The sequence below is a fragment of the Narcine bancroftii genome, chromosome 2, assembly GCF_036971445.1.
Source record: "Narcine bancroftii isolate sNarBan1 chromosome 2, sNarBan1.hap1, whole genome shotgun sequence".
NCBI classification, from domain to species: domain Eukaryota; kingdom Metazoa; phylum Chordata; class Chondrichthyes; order Torpediniformes; family Narcinidae; genus Narcine; species Narcine bancroftii.
In genome coordinates, this window is record NC_091470.1 from 60,079,416 (window position 1) to 60,097,939 (window position 18,524).

The 18,524-nt window shown below is 35.6% G+C and overlaps 1 protein-coding gene across 2 annotated transcripts in view; it reads right to left on the reverse strand.

The window, feature by feature from the left end:
• Nucleotides 1-11,261: 11,261 nt before the first annotated feature.
• brms1la (BRMS1 like transcriptional repressor a) overlaps nt 11,262-18,524 on the reverse strand; it is a 49,338-nt gene continuing 42,075 nt past the window's right edge. For both annotated transcript variants that reach the window (XM_069916810.1, XM_069916809.1), the window contains exon 10: nt 11,262-14,658. In XM_069916810.1, the coding sequence (XP_069772911.1) occupies nt 14,541-14,658 (118 nt within the window). In that variant the 3' untranslated portion in view covers nt 11,262-14,540. The remainder of the gene's footprint in view (nt 14,659-18,524) is intronic.

Genomic DNA, 18,524 nt, shown 5'->3' on the forward strand with positions numbered 1-18,524 from the left:
CTTCTGTTACACAATAATAGTCTTTGTTTGACATACTGAAAGAAGGAAATGTGGCGTCAATGGTGAAACATACTTTGAAAAAAATCTTGTATTCTATGAATATCACAATTTATGATTTAATGTATGTAAATTATATATATATATATATATATATATATATACATACCTCGATATCATTACCAAGTCCATTTTCAAAAAGATATAGTTATTCATCATTTAGATAAGGAAAGTATGATGTGATAGAAATTAGCTGGGACTGAATATTGTGCGTGGTATCATTGCGCTGGAGCTCAGATATTATTAACATCATATTCATTGGAGAACAAACAATTCCATTAAGAAACTGGGTGAGAGGATCTGAGATTTCAGCACACATATTACTGCATTCAAATACAATGTATGTTAAATGACACACAGCAGATACTGGTAAGTACCAACATTTGCCTTAGCAACCTTTGCTTTAATAGGGAACAATTAAATACAAAATATTAAATAATATGAGCATAAAAGGGCACTTAAAGTTTTTCTTCTATCTCCATATTCCATAGACACAATGACTCAAACGATACAGATCTGCACTCATATTTGGTTATTTTACATGAGGTAATGTTTTATACCAGCTTTGGAGTGACCGAATATGGGCAAAAGGTGAGCTAAATTAGATTATATTGTTTTCATTACTCTTTTTAATAACATTAATTAATAGTCTACTTTTGATTTATTTGGATATATTTTAGTCAAGAGATTTATTCCTATAGTTACAAATTTAAAATGTCAAAAATGATAAATATTGAAAATGCTCTGGGTGATGTCAAGCATACATCCATTTCTCAGGAATTAATTTATTTTTTAATCTTGGAACATTGATGAATATCTGACATCAAATTAATTCAGAGCAGTTTTTGAAATCACAATCAACCAATGAGTTTCACAATAAAGTATATGCATAAATTCATCCCCGTCTTCGTCATATTTATTTCCCTTTGCGAGTCTGTATTAAAATCCTAAGAACTGACTAAACAATGCCTCTTCCCTTCAATATTAATTGACTAAAGTTGCATTATTCTCTTTCAATGTTTTTAAAAATAACTATAATTTTTTTAGTTATTCCAAAATAAAAGCAATACAAATGATCTTGTTGCATTCATCTTAGTTTCCATCAGAGTTTACTGCCACCAAAAGGTATATGAAGGTTTTACACTTCATTGAGGGAAATTATTTTCGACTTCATCATTACTGTGAAATATCAACATTAACATTCAAATCATTCACTGGAACCCATTAAAATAAGATGACCAGAATATGACACTTCACTTATGACAACCTTCTCAATTAACATAAAAGACAGGCATGGCAAAAACTACTGCTGGAACAGTAGCAAGAACATAAAATTGGTATTTTATAGTATAGGTTGCTTAAAAGACAATTAGATAAATTTTTACATAATTTGTAATGACAAAGACCAACCTGTTGAAGGCAAACAAGTTATTTGCAGATTACTTCTTTTCTTATGGGAAATACCAGATTCATACAGTGTGAACAAGCCAAAATGTCCAACCCATATTAATTAGGCATATCCCTCTAAACCAGTGGTTCCTAACCTTTTTCTTCCAACTCACATACCACTTTAAGTATTCCCTATGCCATAGGTGCATTGTGATCAGTAAAGGATTGCTTAAGGTGGGATGTGAATGGAAAGAAATAAATTTGAAAATCACTGTTTTAATCATACCTCATTGACTCGTTCTGTGCACGGTTTCATAACTCCAAAGGAAATGGGCCAATGACAATTTTTCTCAAGCAAAATATTTCAGTAACTATTGGGTCTAGAACAGTGGTTCTCAACTTTCCCTTCCCACTCACATCCCACCTTAAGCAATCCCTTACTAATCACAGAGCACCAATGACATAGAGAATACTTAAAGTGGTCTGTGAGTTGGAAGAAAAAGGTTGGGAACCACTGCTCTAAACCCATCCATCCAATAGTACCTGCCTCAACCACCTCCTCCGGCAGCCATTCCATCCCCTCATCACTGTCTGTGTAAAACATGTTACTCCTCATGTTCCTATTAAATTGCTTTCCCCTCATCTTAAATCTACATCTTCTGGTTACTGATTCCCCAACTCGGGTCAAAAGACACTGTGTTCACCTGATTTATTCCTCACATAATTTTACATACCTCTATGAGATCACCCCATATCCTCCTGTTCTCCACAGAATAAAGCCTTCACCTGCTGAAACTCTCCCTATAGCCCAGGTCTTCAAGTCCTGGCAACATCCTCGTCAATTTGTGAATCCTCTTGAACTTGACATTTACCCTTTAGTATGGGGACCATAACTGAACACAATACTGCAAATAGGGCTTCACCAATGTCTTATACAATGACAGCATGACCTCCCAACTTCTGCACAATACTTTGACTGATGAAGGCCAATGTATTGAAAACATTTTGACCACCCTATCTACCTGTGATTCCACTTTTAAGTGATTATGTACCTGTACTCTTAGATCCCTCTGCTATATATACTCCCCATATCCTTCCATTCATGATGTCAGTTCTATACAAATTAGACCTTCCAAAATGCAGCACTTCACATTTCTCTATATTAAATTCCATGAACCATTCATCTGCCCAACCAATCAAAATTGTGCTCCAATCTTTGGCAACTGTCTTCACTATTTACAGTGCCAGACACTTTAGCTAATTATGCCTTGTACATCAGCAATTGGCCCAGCACTGATCCCTGTGGCACATGACAGGCCTTCAGTCAATAAAATAACCTTCCACCAACACCCTCTGCTTTCTACCATGAAGCCAAATTTCTATTCATTCTGCTATCTCACCTTGGATCCCATGTAATCTAACCTTTGAGAACAACCAGCCATGCGGAATATTATCATGTCTTCCTGAAAACCATACGTGTCCACTGCTGTGCCCTCACCAACCTTGATAACATGTTCCAAAAACCTCAATTAGATTTGGGAGACACGACCTCCTAATTACAAAACATGTTGACTATTCCTAATCAGCCCTTGTCCATCTTCTTCAGAATACTTTTTAGTAACTTAACAAACACAGATGTTAGACTCACTGGCCTGTAGTTCCCAGGCTTTTCCCTGCAGCCATTCTTGAATAGAGGTCAGTGTGCTACCCTCCAGTTTTTTGGGACTTCACCTGTCATTTTATGATCCACTGAATTTGAGTAAAACAATTTAGAAAAATTTAAATAAACTTTCTGAAATAATATTTCTTCATGACTTGATTTATGGTTGAATAAGATTTTATACTTCTAATTATCATCTCACTGGTGCAATCCTGCTTGATTCAATGCTTCCTCATTTAGTCCCAATTTTAAATTTAGCAAAACACAAAAATTGCTTAAGATTCAATCAACATTGGTGTCCAAGGGAGCTTCATTCCTTAAAATTGAATTATTCAACAAATTACCCTAGTATCAATTACTCTCAGTTTAATGAAATAATGTGAAAGACTGATCCAAACTGGCAGAATGCAGATGAAATGGAAAGAAAACTGTGTACTTATATGTGACCATTTGGAAACAATGGTCTCAACAGAAATTAATTCCATGTCTACAGCCTTTTTATCCTGGAATTGACACACACACACACACCTGTTTCACATCATTTCACTGGACTCCACTACGCAATCCAATATAAAACATGATACTGCATCGACTGAAGAGGAAAATTGTGACGTAAGGACCAAAAAGAGAATAAATTAGTTTAATTAGGATTTAACAGGAGTCACATTTTTCAAAAGATAATCTTTCAAAATAACCAATTAAAACTTACATCAATCCATCCAACTGCTTGCTAATCTATACTGGCTCCTGGGTAAGCAGTGCTTTGATTTCACTTTTTTCAGATTTCTTTTCAAATTCCTCCATTGCCTCATCTAATGTATATTCTTAGCCCCCTGCTCTACTCACTTTACATCTATGACTGTGTGGCTCAGTACAATAACACCATCTTTAAATTTGCTGACGATACCACAGTAATGGGTTGTAAAAAGACAGACAATGAGTCAGCCTAAAGGAGGGAGATTGAAAACTTGGCTGAATGGTGCACTAGCAACAACCTCGCACTCAATGTCACCGAAACCAAGGAGCTGATTGTTGACTTCAAGAAGGGAAAACCAGATGTGTATGATTCAGTGATCATGGGGGGAAATCAGATGTGGAGATGGTGAGCAAATTTAAGACCTTGGGATTCACTATCTTGGAGAATCTTCCAACACACTAATGGCATCCTGAAGAAAGTATGTCAGCACCTCTGCTTCCTCAGGTTTAGTATGACATAGGAAACCCTGGAAAATGTCTAACAATGTGTGGTAGAAAGTGTACTGACCTACTGCATTAGGGTCTGGTATGGGGACATCAATACCCTTGTAGTGGGCGCAGCTCAGGACATCACAAACAAAACCCTCCTGACTATCAAGAACATCTACAGTGAACATTACCATGAGGACAGCAGCAATCTTCAATGATCCACACCACCCAGCTCACTCTCTGTTCTCACTGATGCTACTGCTGCCGCTACCAAAAAAGCATAGGTGCTACAAGACTTGCATCACCAGGTTCCGGAACAGCTGCCACCACTCCACCATCAGAATCCTCAACAACAAACTCAATCAGGGACTCATTTAAGTTCTTGTGCACTTCATTGATTTTTTAAAAATTCTCTCGTATTGCACAGTTTGTTTACATTTGTTATCTGTTTACAGTTCTTTATTTGATTACATGTGTACATTGTTTAGTTTTTATTTGCACTACCAGTGTTATATCACAGATCGGCAGCAATAGAAATTTACCAAGAGACTGTTATGGTTTTTCTTTTAAAACAATATATTTATTAATAATTACTAATAATATAGCAACTTATCTAAACTTAACCCCCTACTATGTGTAAATATACTTATTGTGTGTGAGATATCCAAACCATTACAGCTCAGGCACAATTTTGGAAAGTAATTCCCAAAGTTCAGTCTTAGAAATACTGTGTTGAAACTCAGACTTTTAACTGATGCTCAGAATTACGAAGGAGGTGAGAGACTGAATGATCAGACTGCTGAAAACTCACAAATCCTTGTGAAGTTGCTTTTAGAGAAATGTCCTTTCATACAAATGGTTGTCAAAACTCTCCATTCCTTGTGTAGGGGAAACAAAACATGTGACTTCCTCAATGCTTCCAAAACCCAGGCACGAGTCAGTCAAAATGACCATCACAATGGTCAGAAGCCAATGCAGGAATTCACCTCCTTCATTTTTGCAGATATCAGTTAATCAAAATAAAAATTAGAATGGTCACGGTGGTTCAATAATTTTCCCTGACAAGGAGAATTAGCAGAATTGTCCATTTCAGTCACTCCAGCTGTGTTTTTAGATGACTGACTGATCAATACTGAAATACTGTTTCTTTAAGAGTCCAAACACATGACTCAATCACATGACTCAATATTCACAATCACATAATCAATATTCTTCTGTTCTTCCAAAGCATTAACTTTGCTTATGGTTTGTACTTAACGGTGCTACTCCATCTGTGAATGTTGTGAAAATGGAATGTTTTCAGCCTGCACCAACCTCCAAAGTGAACTCACTAAATAAAACAAAAGCTTGTAATATTTCTCCCAATAAAGAAAATTTTGAGCTGTAAGAGCAAAATTTTAATTGCAGCCTACATTATTTGAAATACTTCATTAATATATGATATAATGCAGACAAATATAACATTTTTCAGCAACATTATAAACTTAACATCTTGAATGGTAATCAGCAATTACATTATCGTTGCCTTTAATATGTTATAATTAAATAATATTCCTGTAGAATTAAACTCCAGTTTAACAATCATCTATTTTTGTTTTTTATTTTACTCAAGAACACTAAGGGATTATGGTCAGTACACACAAGTGGTGTCTGAGCTGGGCAGATGTAAACATTGAAATACTGTAAAGCCAATATAAGGGACAATAATTCTTTATCTATGGTAGATAAAGAAAATAGCTTCTTAAAGACAGGCTGGTGTCATGAAATGGCTTTCAGTTTATCAAATGCTTCCTGACAAAGTCCTGTCCAAACTTTTTATCCTTCTTCAGAAGATTAGTTAAAAGAAGAGTAATATCAGCAAATATATATGTATTTTTTTTTTTTTTACAGAACTTTCTATAATACCCTACCATTCCCAAAAACCTTCCAATAGCTTTCCTACCCATGGGAAGGGGAAACTCAGAAATGTTATGAACTTTGACCTGGCAGGCACCAATTTTCCCTGACCAACCACATAATCAAGATAAGTCACAGTAGCACTGGTCAAATTCACTTTTAGCTAAAAGGTTTGCTTTTAAAAGTTTGTCAAACAATTTCTCTAACTCAGAGATATGTGCTTCCCTGTAGCCAAATCATCAATATAAGCATTCATATGCTCTAAACCTTGAATCACAGAATTTTTCATTGCAAATGGAAAACATTTATTCATATAAACCAGACAAGGTTACAAAGGCAGAAATTTCCCTACCCCTGTCTGTTAAAGGAAGACACCAGCAACCTTTCAGTAAGTCCATCTTTGTAAGAAAATCAGCCTTTCCAACCCTGTCCACACAATCATCCACCCTAGGGATAGGATAAGCATCTGTCTTTGTTACCACATTAACTTTTCTATAATCAATGCAAAATCTAACTGTCCCATTTATTTTCAATTCCAGGTCAAAAGGTGAGCTCCAATTTGAGGTCGAATGCCTAATAATTTAATTCTTTAACATATATTCAATCTCTTGATCTACCAGCCTGCACTTTACAACATTCATTTCATATGGATGCTGTTTAATAGTTTTGCCATCTCCAGCATCATAAAAAATGATTGGGGTTCTCTTAGGTGCATCTAGAAACAGGTTCGTAAATTTTAAAAGTAACTGTTTCATTTGCTTCTTTTCCTGGGGCTGAAGATGAGCCAAATTAGCATCCAAATTCTGCAAAACACTTGAATTAAACAGACAAATTGGGACAATATTTTGTTTGAAGTGACCCTCACAAGAGTCAGTGTGTAACATCTGAAGGTCCCTAGACTCCTTAGTTCCATCAACAACCAATACCTCTGGTGAAGGTTGTTCCTTGCTAAAAGCCAAGTTCTCAAAATAAGGTTTTAACATATTGACATGGCCACTCAGAGTTTTACATCTCTGATCATGTGTTCAAACTACATAGTTGACTTCATTCACCTTTGACTATCTCATATGGGCCTGAATTTTTTCCCTAAAGGGGTTAGAATTTGTTAGGAACAGGATTAACACTTTATCCCCTGGTTTAAAAGTTCTCCTTTTTATCATACTAGACCTTCATTTTTACCTTGAGCCATTTTCAAATTCTCTTGAGCTAATTCACAGAATTTCTGCAAACGATCTTTAAACTTTTAAACACAATCTAACAAATTCAACTGTACATCCTCATTCACCCATTGTTCCTTTAACAACACTAAAGGTCCTCTAACTTGATGTCCAAACACCAGCTCAAAAGGGCTAAAGCCTAATGATTCTTTCACAGATTCTCTTACTGCAAACAAAAGCAAATGGACACTCTCATCCCAGTCCTTCTCATTCTCAAAACAATAGGTCCATATCATGGTTTTGAGGGTCAAATGGAACCTCTCCAAGACCCCTTCAGATTCTGGATGATATGATCCGATTAGTTCCCTGTTTTAAACTATCTGCTGAAACAGCCCCAACACGAAATTACTTCCAAATCAACTAAGTGAAACATTTTATAAGAGCTCTTGACACAGCTTTAGCTTTAATATTTCTAAGTGGTATTGCTTCTGGAAATCTAAAGGCTGTACACATAACAGTTAACAAATACAGATTTCCAGCTTTTGTCTAGGGCAATTGGGCAACAAAATCCAGAGCTTCAGAAAAGGGTTCTTCAAAAGCAGGAATGGGTTTTAAAGGAGCCACTGGGGGGCTTTATTGGATTTACCCACAACCTGACAAATGTGACATGTCTGGCAAAATATCCCAACATCTTTTGTTAAATTAGGCTAATAGAAATGTTTCATAATCTTATAGTTTTCCTTACACCAAGATAGCCACCCAAGGGTGTGCTATGGGCCAAAGTTAAAATTTCATCCCTATAGGCTTTAGGATCTACAACCTGGTGAACAACTGCCCATTCTTCACTGGCAGGGATATCAGGTGGTCTCCACTTCCTCATTAACACACCTTCCTTGAAATAATAGCCAACTGGCTCTTTCTTAATTTCATCATCAGAGAGTCTTGTCTCTCACTTCAGTAAGACCAGGATTTCTATTCTGTCTCAATATAAAATCTTTTCAGGATAACAGCAAATCCTTACTTCTGGATTTAACACCAGAATGCTAGTCCAATAAAGAAGGATGAAAAGTCTTTGGCAGATCATTACAACCTGCGTGCCGTTTTGCACTATCACAGATTCTGGTCCTTTTAAATCAATCTGCACACAGAACTGTGCACACTGGCAAGTTTCTTAGCCATAGCTCGGTTCACTGTGCAGGTTGGATATATATCAGAATCTGTCTTTGTCTTATCAATGACTGGCTTAATTGTTGTCCTCACAGCAGGGACAACTTTATCTTTGCAAGGTCATTTCCTAATAACAATGAGACCTCTTCCACTGGTAAACTTGATTGGATTCCTCTTGTAACATGTCCATCATCTAATTCTGATTTCAATATTATCCTATGCAGAGATATCGACTCCAGATCATCCCACAAACCTTGAATCAAATTTATTTAATCCGTGGAAGTCTTATTGCTAAACTCCAAAACACTGTCCAACACAAATGACTGAGTGGCTCCTCCAGTTTCTCGAAGGATTTTCACTGGCACTTGTGGCGACCCTTCCTTTATTGAAACCAAACCCTCTGATCAAAATATTTGAATTAATCCCTAGTGTTACCAGCAGGTCTGGAACCCTTTAGGGCACACATGTAAAACTCTGGCCCGCGGGCCAAATTTGGCCCGCGATATAATTATATTTGGCCCGCAAGATCATTTCAAAAATGTATTAGAGGTGGCCCGTTGGCCGCCGCGCCAGTATAGCGCATGCACAGTAATACAACAAATCCCAGAATGCATTGGTGTCAGCCTAATCGCCCCCACCTCTTCTGTTTATGTTGCAGGGTCTCACCGTGGACTCTGGTTTTGGGGCCTGGCCGGTGTCAGGGGAAGCCAAGGCCACTTCCCAGCGCCCGGAACCGGAGGCCTCGGGCCTGACCTCGCCAGGACCGTTGCCCACTCCCCCTCCCTGCCGCAGGCCGATCCACGACTCACGGTGACGGGGCCGCTGATCCGCCGAGATGCCGCCCTGCAGCGAGAACCGATGCCCCCGCACTGTCGTTGTCCAACCCGATCGCCCGCAAACCCCGCCCTCCCGCACATATGCCTGAGTAAGTATTATGAACTTTAATCTCAGGATAAAACAATCTTCCAATAGTTTCATGTCACAGTGATAAATATATTCCTCGTTAAAAATGGTCCTGCACCTGGATACAAGCTCATTAGGCATAAAACTTGAAAAGTGTGTAAATCAAAGGATATCTGTACCAATGGAAAAAGGGCATGGCAAATAACCCTGCTAGAGTTCATGCCCACAATCAGTCACCCATTTGATTGTTTCAGGAATCATGTTATTCTCCCACATTCTCAATAGCCCTCAGATTTTACTATTCGACAGCACACTAGCAACATTTGACAAATCCTCTATAGAGAAATATTATTTATTGAATATTTTATTTCTCATTTGTTAATGCTTCTGGAAAGAGTTTATCCAAAACTACTATTAAACATTTATTTTAATAAGAAAAAGTTTAACATTACATATGTTGAAAGAAGAGAAAACATGCAGATGTTGTTGAAAATTTTCAATAAATATTTAGTTCGGCCCTTGACTTAGTCCAAGTTTTTAATTTTGGCCCTCCGTGAATTTGAGTTTGACACCCCTGCTTTAGTTTTTCTATGTTTTACATCTCTTTGAATGCATCTGGTGCTGTATCCTTTTCTTTTTCCTCAGCATGGAACAATTTGCTATCACGTGACCAGGTTTTTTACATTAGTGGCATAGGGGACCTGAAGCATTTTTCTTGTCTTGTCCCCCTTCTTCTTTACCCCTAGCACTACTTCGCAATTTATAACTTACTTGGATAGTCCGCATTACCTTTTTGGAAGGTTCTACTTGGTACAAATTTAACTTTGTGGGTTAAAGTATACCGATCTACTAATTTAGAAAATGGCAGAAATTCCTGCCATTTCCACTCCCTTTTCATCTAAATGTGCTTTTGTCATTAAGAATGCACCTTTCAATTTCCTCAACACCCACCAGATTACTCGGTCTGTTATAGTCACCATTTACATCTTTTGATGTGCACCATCAGTCAAAGCACATAGCTTTGTCATATGCAAAATCCATACAAGATTGATTCACAGACTTTCTCAAATTCCTTAATTTCTGTCCATAAGATTCTGGATTGTAAAGGCAGAGTAAGCCTGTTGGGCTTTCTCTTCAATCACACTTTGTAACATGAGGGTCCAATGGTTTTTTTGGCCACTTTAAATTCTCTGCAACTTGCTAAAAATGTTGTCAATCTCAGCCTCATCAAATCGCGGAACTAACCTAACCTCCTTACTGATCATAAACCTCTTGCTAGGACCAGAAGGTGGAGCTCCTTCTTTCCTCTTCTCTTTCTCAAATCTCCTTTGCCTCTGCTTCACAGCTTCATCCTTTTCCAATCTGCGTTTTTCCAACTCAAACTGCCTTCTCCTCTCTGCTTCCTTTGACTCAAATTTGTTTTTTCTAATTTAATCTGTTCCAATGGTAACTGCTGTTCAAAGGATTTTTCTCTCAGGAATTTGTTCTAACTCCTCCTCTCCAGAATTCCCCACTCTTCTATAATGGTCAACCATAACTCTCTGGATCTCTGCCTTTTTCATTGATGGTTTTACCACCATGTTCCAATTTTTGGGCAATAGCCACCAACTCATAATTTTTTGCCCTCTGCAAACTTCAGAGGCCGGCAATCCCAACATCTCATCAATATCCACTGCTCCTCTTTCCACACACACAAATCAAAACTCAATCAATCAATAGGCTCCAATTTTCGTTCGATCCCAAATCTCCAATTTGTTATGTCACAGACCAGCAACCATAGAAATTCACCAAGAGACTCATGGTTTTTCTTTTAAAATATATTTATTAATATTACAACTTATCTGTGCTTGAATGGAGGTGAGGGTCTGCTGAAAATTCACAAATCCTTGTGAAGTTGCTTCCAGAGAAGTGTCCTTTGATATATTCATATGAAATTTTGGGCTTGTCAAAACTCCCCATTGTGACTTCCACAATGCTTCCAAAACCCAGGCATGGGTCAGTCAAAATCACCATCACAATGGTCACAAGCCAATGCAGGAATTCACCTGCTACATTTACCCAGATAATCAGTTAATCAAAATAACCATTATAATGGTCACGGTGGTTCAATAATTTTCCCTGACAAGGAGAATTATCAATATTTTCCATTTCAAAGAGTCATTCCACCTGTGCTTTTCGATAACTGATCAATACTGTTTCTTTAACACATGACTCCCTCTCACCATCCGTTTTTCAAGAATAAACAATCATTGTCCTTTTGTTCTTCCAAACCATTAACTTTGTTTATGGTTTGTACTTAACAGTGCCATGCCATCTGCGAGTGATGTGAAAACTGAACGTTTGCAGCCTGCACCAACTTCCAAAGTGAACTCACTAAATAAAACAGCAGCTAGTAATATCAGTAAGTGGTCACTCTGCCTCGCCCACATGAAAAAAATACTCTTGACAATAAATCTGAAAAAATCTGAGTGCTTTGAATTCCGGGATAACTGCACTCATCCAATTATGGCCTCAATTATCAATCACAATTCCTTCTACGTCAGAATTGGAGAACATTAGCTGATGAAGTTCAAAGTTCAGATTGATTGTCAGAGTGCATCACATACAACCTTGAAATACTTTTTCCTGTGGGCCAGGCAGAATTTCTACACAGCAGTAGTGCAAAAATACTGTACTCATGAAAAAATACATGTACAAAAGAGAAATGTAAACAAAGAAAGAAATTGTAAAATCATCAATTCCATTCACAACTCAGAAAGTGAAGCATTTTTGCAAGAATGCAACAGGACCTTGACATTGGCCAGGTTGCCAATAAGTGAAATTCCCTGTACTAATGGCATACCATTGCCAGCTCACCAATTTTAATTACTGGGAACTCAGCATTGACCAGAAACTGAAGCAGCTATATAAAGACTAGCTACAAAGCCAGACTCCAGGTATCTTACTGCAATTTAACAACATAAGCACATTTAAGCTAACTGCAAGGCACGCAAGGTGCATGATGTAATATTTTTTTCTTGACCAATTGATTGCAGTTTGAACAACACTCGGCATAAACTCATCTAGTATAAAAGGTTCTTGGAATAATCCTCAATGGTGTGCTCTAAACATTCATTGCCACCACCATCAGCGCTCCTTGGCTGCCATGTGTATTATCTAGAAATGCACTGAATTTACAACTTTGCTTAAACGATCTTTTTAACAGCACTCATTATACTTTCACTGAGTGCATTGCCCCAGTTGTAAGGTTTATTTTTACAAACACCACCACTTGGAAGGTGCCCTAAATGCCACACAGTAAATGACTAGCAATACATCATCTTTCACCATCAATGGTTCAATTTCTTGACATTTTATCACTAACAGCATTATGGGAATACCCACACCTTATGGACTGTAGTGATTCAAGAAGACAGCTTACCACCAGCTTCTCAAGGGCCATTACAATGGGAAATTAAACACTGGCTGTCTATGAAACTCATCCATTGAATGAATTAAAAAAAATTGAAGCTTTGGTTACTATTAATAACCACATAGGTTTTTAAAAAAGATACTTGTTAACACAACTCCTTAAAAACGTTTGTCTTTACAGAAAGGTGTTTAAAAAAAAAGGACAAACTTAAAAATTGATTTTATTAGCACGGTTCACATAATTTATAACAAAATGTCTGGTCATGATCATTTGGATTTTTAAAAAACATTTTCATGCAAAATAATTTCCCTCCTAAACAGGCACACAGACTGAGGAATGTATACAAGTTGTAAACTCACAAGAAGTCATTACATCAGATCAAATTTCCTTCACAATTCAAATCCAGGTGTTTCTCAAACCAGCAAGATAACACCTTGCCTAACAGAAAATGAAGCAACTATACGAGATTTATATTTGGCTAATTTTACTCAGAAATATCCAAGGTAACATTTGCTAGCAGCCAAGATATATTTACAATGATAGGATTTTATAACCAAACCAGAAATTATCTGGGCATAAAGAGTATTATGAGAGTATTATGAGAGAACAATTGAAAGAGGGGATATTATATGCTTGATAGTTTCATTCCAATATTCATTAGATCTGTAAAGAGCCTTTCTAAATTCAATGTTCCAGAATCCACCATCTAGCAAATTACAGAACTTGTAACACTACAAACCCTAATTATTAATTGAAAATAGTTTACAAGAAACCACACCCTGAAACAAGCTTTTAACTCAATGCCACTGCCTTTGCACAAAACAGAAGGTAACAAAATCAGTTTAGTTTCATCAAATTACAGTTCACAGATCTAATTGCATTAACTGTTCAAAAATAATGCAAATATCCATGTTTGCATTAGCAAAGAACCCATGACAAAATCATTTTAATATTCTGAGCAAAACAGTAATTTCAAATCAGCATATTCAGACAACTGCACAATGGAGTATTTGTATTTACATATGCAAAGCTTAACATTCAGACTTGAAAGTGAATTAAAAATCATTAAACATTCTAGCCATTTGGTCTACTGCTAATGTGCATGTTCACTGATTCCAACTATATAATATTTTGTTTCATTCTAATGAAACAACCATAATGGACACCAAGATAATGTCATGGATTACAAACAAAAAGATAGTTTTCAAAGAGTGACAGGTATCTTATTTGGAAGCAATGGATGCCATATTCATGTGGATATGGTGTTGAAGTTCAAATGATTTACAGAGCCAGATGAGGCAATGTCAACCAAAGTATTGGCTGATTTTGTCAAATTGAAGAAGTCAACATGGATGTACATTAATATGGCTATTTATTTATCTTAAACATGATTTGAATCAACCACCTTGAGGCAGAGGTCACAGTAATGACAAAATTCATTCATTTGAACAAAATGATAATGCAACAGTATACAGTTCATGAACAAAAAATATTATTATTCATGAGTAGAAAATGCACAATGAAAAATAGTAAACTAGTAAAGTGACATTATATAAAGTGTTTTCATTCAAGTAATTTTTCTTTGCCAGTTAAGACTAAACATTTATTGTCAAATGTTTCAATGAAATTAACAGTATTTCATTATTATCAATTCAGATGTCAAAGCATCTTCATTGTTGTACAGATACAAAAAGTTCATTAAAAAATTATGAAGTTACATATGTTTAATGGTGTATTTTCCTTTCTGTAGCTGAGAAATGTAAAGTTTTGACTTGGTGCTGTCTGTTCTCTTAAACCACACTTCCTCGTTGTTGATGGTTGTTATTGTGGCACTAAAATGACAGACATTTTAAGTTATTTTCTTAATTGGGAATATATTGTTACAAGATATCATTATACTCCAACATGACTAGTTAGTTTGATTGTGGGCTTTAAGATTAAGTTGCAACTTAACAAAAGACAAAACAATACTCATCTGAAAGTTCCCTTTTTACTAAAATAATGTTGAGGCAAAAATGTGAAATTGACATCAAAATTTCAGAGCTGTGGCTGTTTAATCTCTGAAAATAGAAGTATATCAAGTAAATGACAGGGAGAAAATAGTTACCTAAATGTTCCAAACAAATCAAGCTTGTCAAATTCCAAGTGGAGTATGAGAAAATGATCCATCAAACTAATATGCAGTGCTAAAATTACTGCCCTTTACTTCCAATACCTTGTGTCCAAAAACTTCTGACTGGTATTCTTCACCCTGAATTCCCAATCTAAGTGTGACTATTAAATGAAATGATGAATGGAAAAAGAGGAGGGATGGTAGCGGGCAGAGAAATCATAGCATTTGCTATCTCAAGCATCTCTTGAGAAATAAATGCACAGCAGCATTAAAATATGTGACCCCATAAGTCAGATAATCAGATTACAATTACAGATAATCTCCGACTTGTGACCTATGCGACTTGCGTCCATCCATACAGATGACCAAAAATTTGTTAAAAAAATTAAGAATAAATATAAAATATAAATCAAGATGGGCACGCCCAGCCTACGGATCCTGGGACACTGACTAACAAGGTAAGTACACACATTTCGGCTCTGACATGCCTGGTATCCCTATTATAGTTTGTCAAATACAACATAAACCAAGTAAATTTTATATTTTTTAACAAATTTACATAATTCCGACATACATCCATTCTGAGATACAACTGATCCTTCAGTTCAAATTACGGTCATAAGTCGGGTATTACATGTACTTAAAAGTTACACACATCCAGTTACCATTCAAATGGTTCATTTTTACAAAAATACAGCACAGACATTTGCAATAAGCCAATTTCTGTAATTCCTCTATCCCATTTTAAAACATTTGGAACTTAATTTTGGAAGAAAAAAAACTATACAATAAAGTTTAAAGTTAAATAAGCTATTACTTTATTTAGAAACATTAAAAGATGCCATTTTTAAAAATAATTTGGTACATTTGTCAGCAAAGCAGCAACAAATACTGGTTTTGAATTTTCAAACTTAACAAAATGCTTCTTTAGTCATACCCACATCAGTAACCAGGAAACCCAGAACTTGGGATGTTCTCAAACTTTTAAAATCAACCTGATATAATGATTTCTATTCCTTCCTGTCCATCAAGGGAGAAAAAAATCAAAACACTCAAATGTGTGAAAGTGAGAGAAAAAGTAATATGGGCAAATTCATAACAGGTTTGTTGTAAAGAAAAAAAGAACTTAATTCTCCTTAGTCCATAAGCATGCTGAAGAAGTGGTGACCAACTAATTTTTTAAATTCCTGCCTCACTTCAGCTGCAACATTTTCCCAAACTCTTTAAATTCAATTCACAACCAAAATCTGAGCTATGCATCTTAATTAACACATTACAATCACTGGCCATTATACAGTCAACAGTCTTGCTCTCAACAAATTACCATGATGTCTCCAAGTTAGACATAGTTAAATTAAATATAACCACATTTGTGGCAGATCAGGTTAGGGTTTCAATATCAAGATCTTCTTTCTAAAAAATATTTTATTTAATTTTTTTCCATTCATTGAATGAATAAACAATTATATGAAATAAGAATTTAAATTTCAAAAAGTTTCAATCATTACATGATGGTTATTACCCACCCCCTTCCCTCCCATACCCTCCTTCCCTAAACCTCCAAGGAAAAAGTATAAAAAAAGATATATAGTAGTATAAAATAAAGAAAAAGAAAAATAGCTTCATGGATTGCTTGGAGAATTGCTTTACAACACACAGGACTCTAACAAGGTTTATAAGATCAATTGAGGGAAAAAGATTAACAGAGGTCTTAAGAGACTGGAAGAACACCACTACATATTTATACCTAAAATTTGCATATATGTGCCTCAAATATGCAAAAATATACCATATTTATTTCTCAAATTGTATATAATTTTCTCCATTCTGCATTCCATCTTCCCATATCCAAGTGTGAATCTGATTTTTAGGTTACTGCAATACACTTCCTTGCCACTGTTAATGCTATTTTAATAAATTTAATTTGGTATATTGATAGTTTCAGTTTAGGTCTTGTTCCTTATATATTTCCCAATAAAAATAAATCTGGATTATGTGGAAATACAATGCCTGTAACTTGTTCTAAAAATTTCCTAAATCCACCCAAAAAGGCTTTACCTTGGGACATGACCGAGTTGAATGCAAGAAAGTTCCTGTCTCTTCACCACACCCAAAACACTGATCTGATAAATCTGATTTCATTTTATTCAATTTTTGTGACATCAAGTACAGCTGATGTAGAAAATCATATTGAACTAATCTGTAACTTACATTAATAGTATTTGTCATACAATCTTGACAGAGATCTGACCATCTTTGCTCATCAATTGTAATATTCAAATCCAGCTCCCACCTCTGTCCAGAATTCTGCACTCCCTGTTTAGCAGTTCTTGTTTGTAATACAAGGTACATTGCAGAAGTAAATTTCTTAATATTTCCTCTCTAATAAGAGTTTCCATCTCACCAAATAGATAACAGCATTGCTGGAACTAACTTTTCTCTCAAATATCCTCTCAGTTGAAAATAACGAAAAAGAGTATTATGATTTATCCATGTTTATTCCTTAATTGTTCAAATGTCATCAATTGGCCTTGTTCATAACAATCTTCAATACTTTTAATAGCTTTGTTAAATCAAATGTTTAAAAATCGATTGTCCTTTGTAAAAGGTACAAGATAGTTTAGAATCAAAGGCATCTTTGGCGATATACTTCCTTTTGTTCCAATTTCATAATTTATCTTATTCCAAATAGTAACCAAATATATACCATATAACAATTAAAGCACAGAAACAGGCTAGTTTGGCCCTTCTAGTCCAAGCTGAACACCTTCTCCCTCCTAGTCCTATTGACCCGCACCCAATGGTGTTTCTTTAACACTAGTTATTAATTTTGAATCCCATTTGTATACAAGTTCCTCTGCTAATCTTTCTATTTTATCCAATTCTATTTTAACCCACACCGGTTTTTCTACTCCTTCAAAAAAATGTAAGAAATCTCATTTGAGCCACTTTATAATAATTCTTAGAAACATTTGACATTTTATCTTTCCAAGGAAATTTCCTTACGTTTATTTAATTCTTGAAAAAACTTTGTGGCAATAACATAGGTAAGGTTTGAAAAATATATTGTATTCTTGGGAATATATTCATCTTTATACAGTTAACCCCTCCTACTAATGTTACAGGTAAAATCATCCATTTTTAAAAATCTTCCTTTTTGAGGAATGGCAAATAATTCAATTTATATAATTTTTTAGATTATTATCTACATGAATCCCTAAATATTTGATCCTATCTTTGGCAATAACTATAATCTCCTTCTGTAAAGGGCTTAATTTCACTTTTGTCACAATTTACTTTATAACCTGAAATCTTACCACATTCATCCAAATTAAAATGCAATTTTCACAAGGAAGTCTCAAATATATTAAAATACCATCTGAAAATAAACTAATTCTATGCTCTTCTTGACCAATCTTAAATTCATTAATTTCCAAATCACTCCTAATTGCCTCTGCTAGTAGCTCTATATCTAATATAAACAAAGATGGAGATAAGGGACATCCTTGTCTACTTAATCTCATCAATTGGAATAGCATGTACATTTCTCCATTAGTTACTATTTTAGCTTTGCGATCATTATAT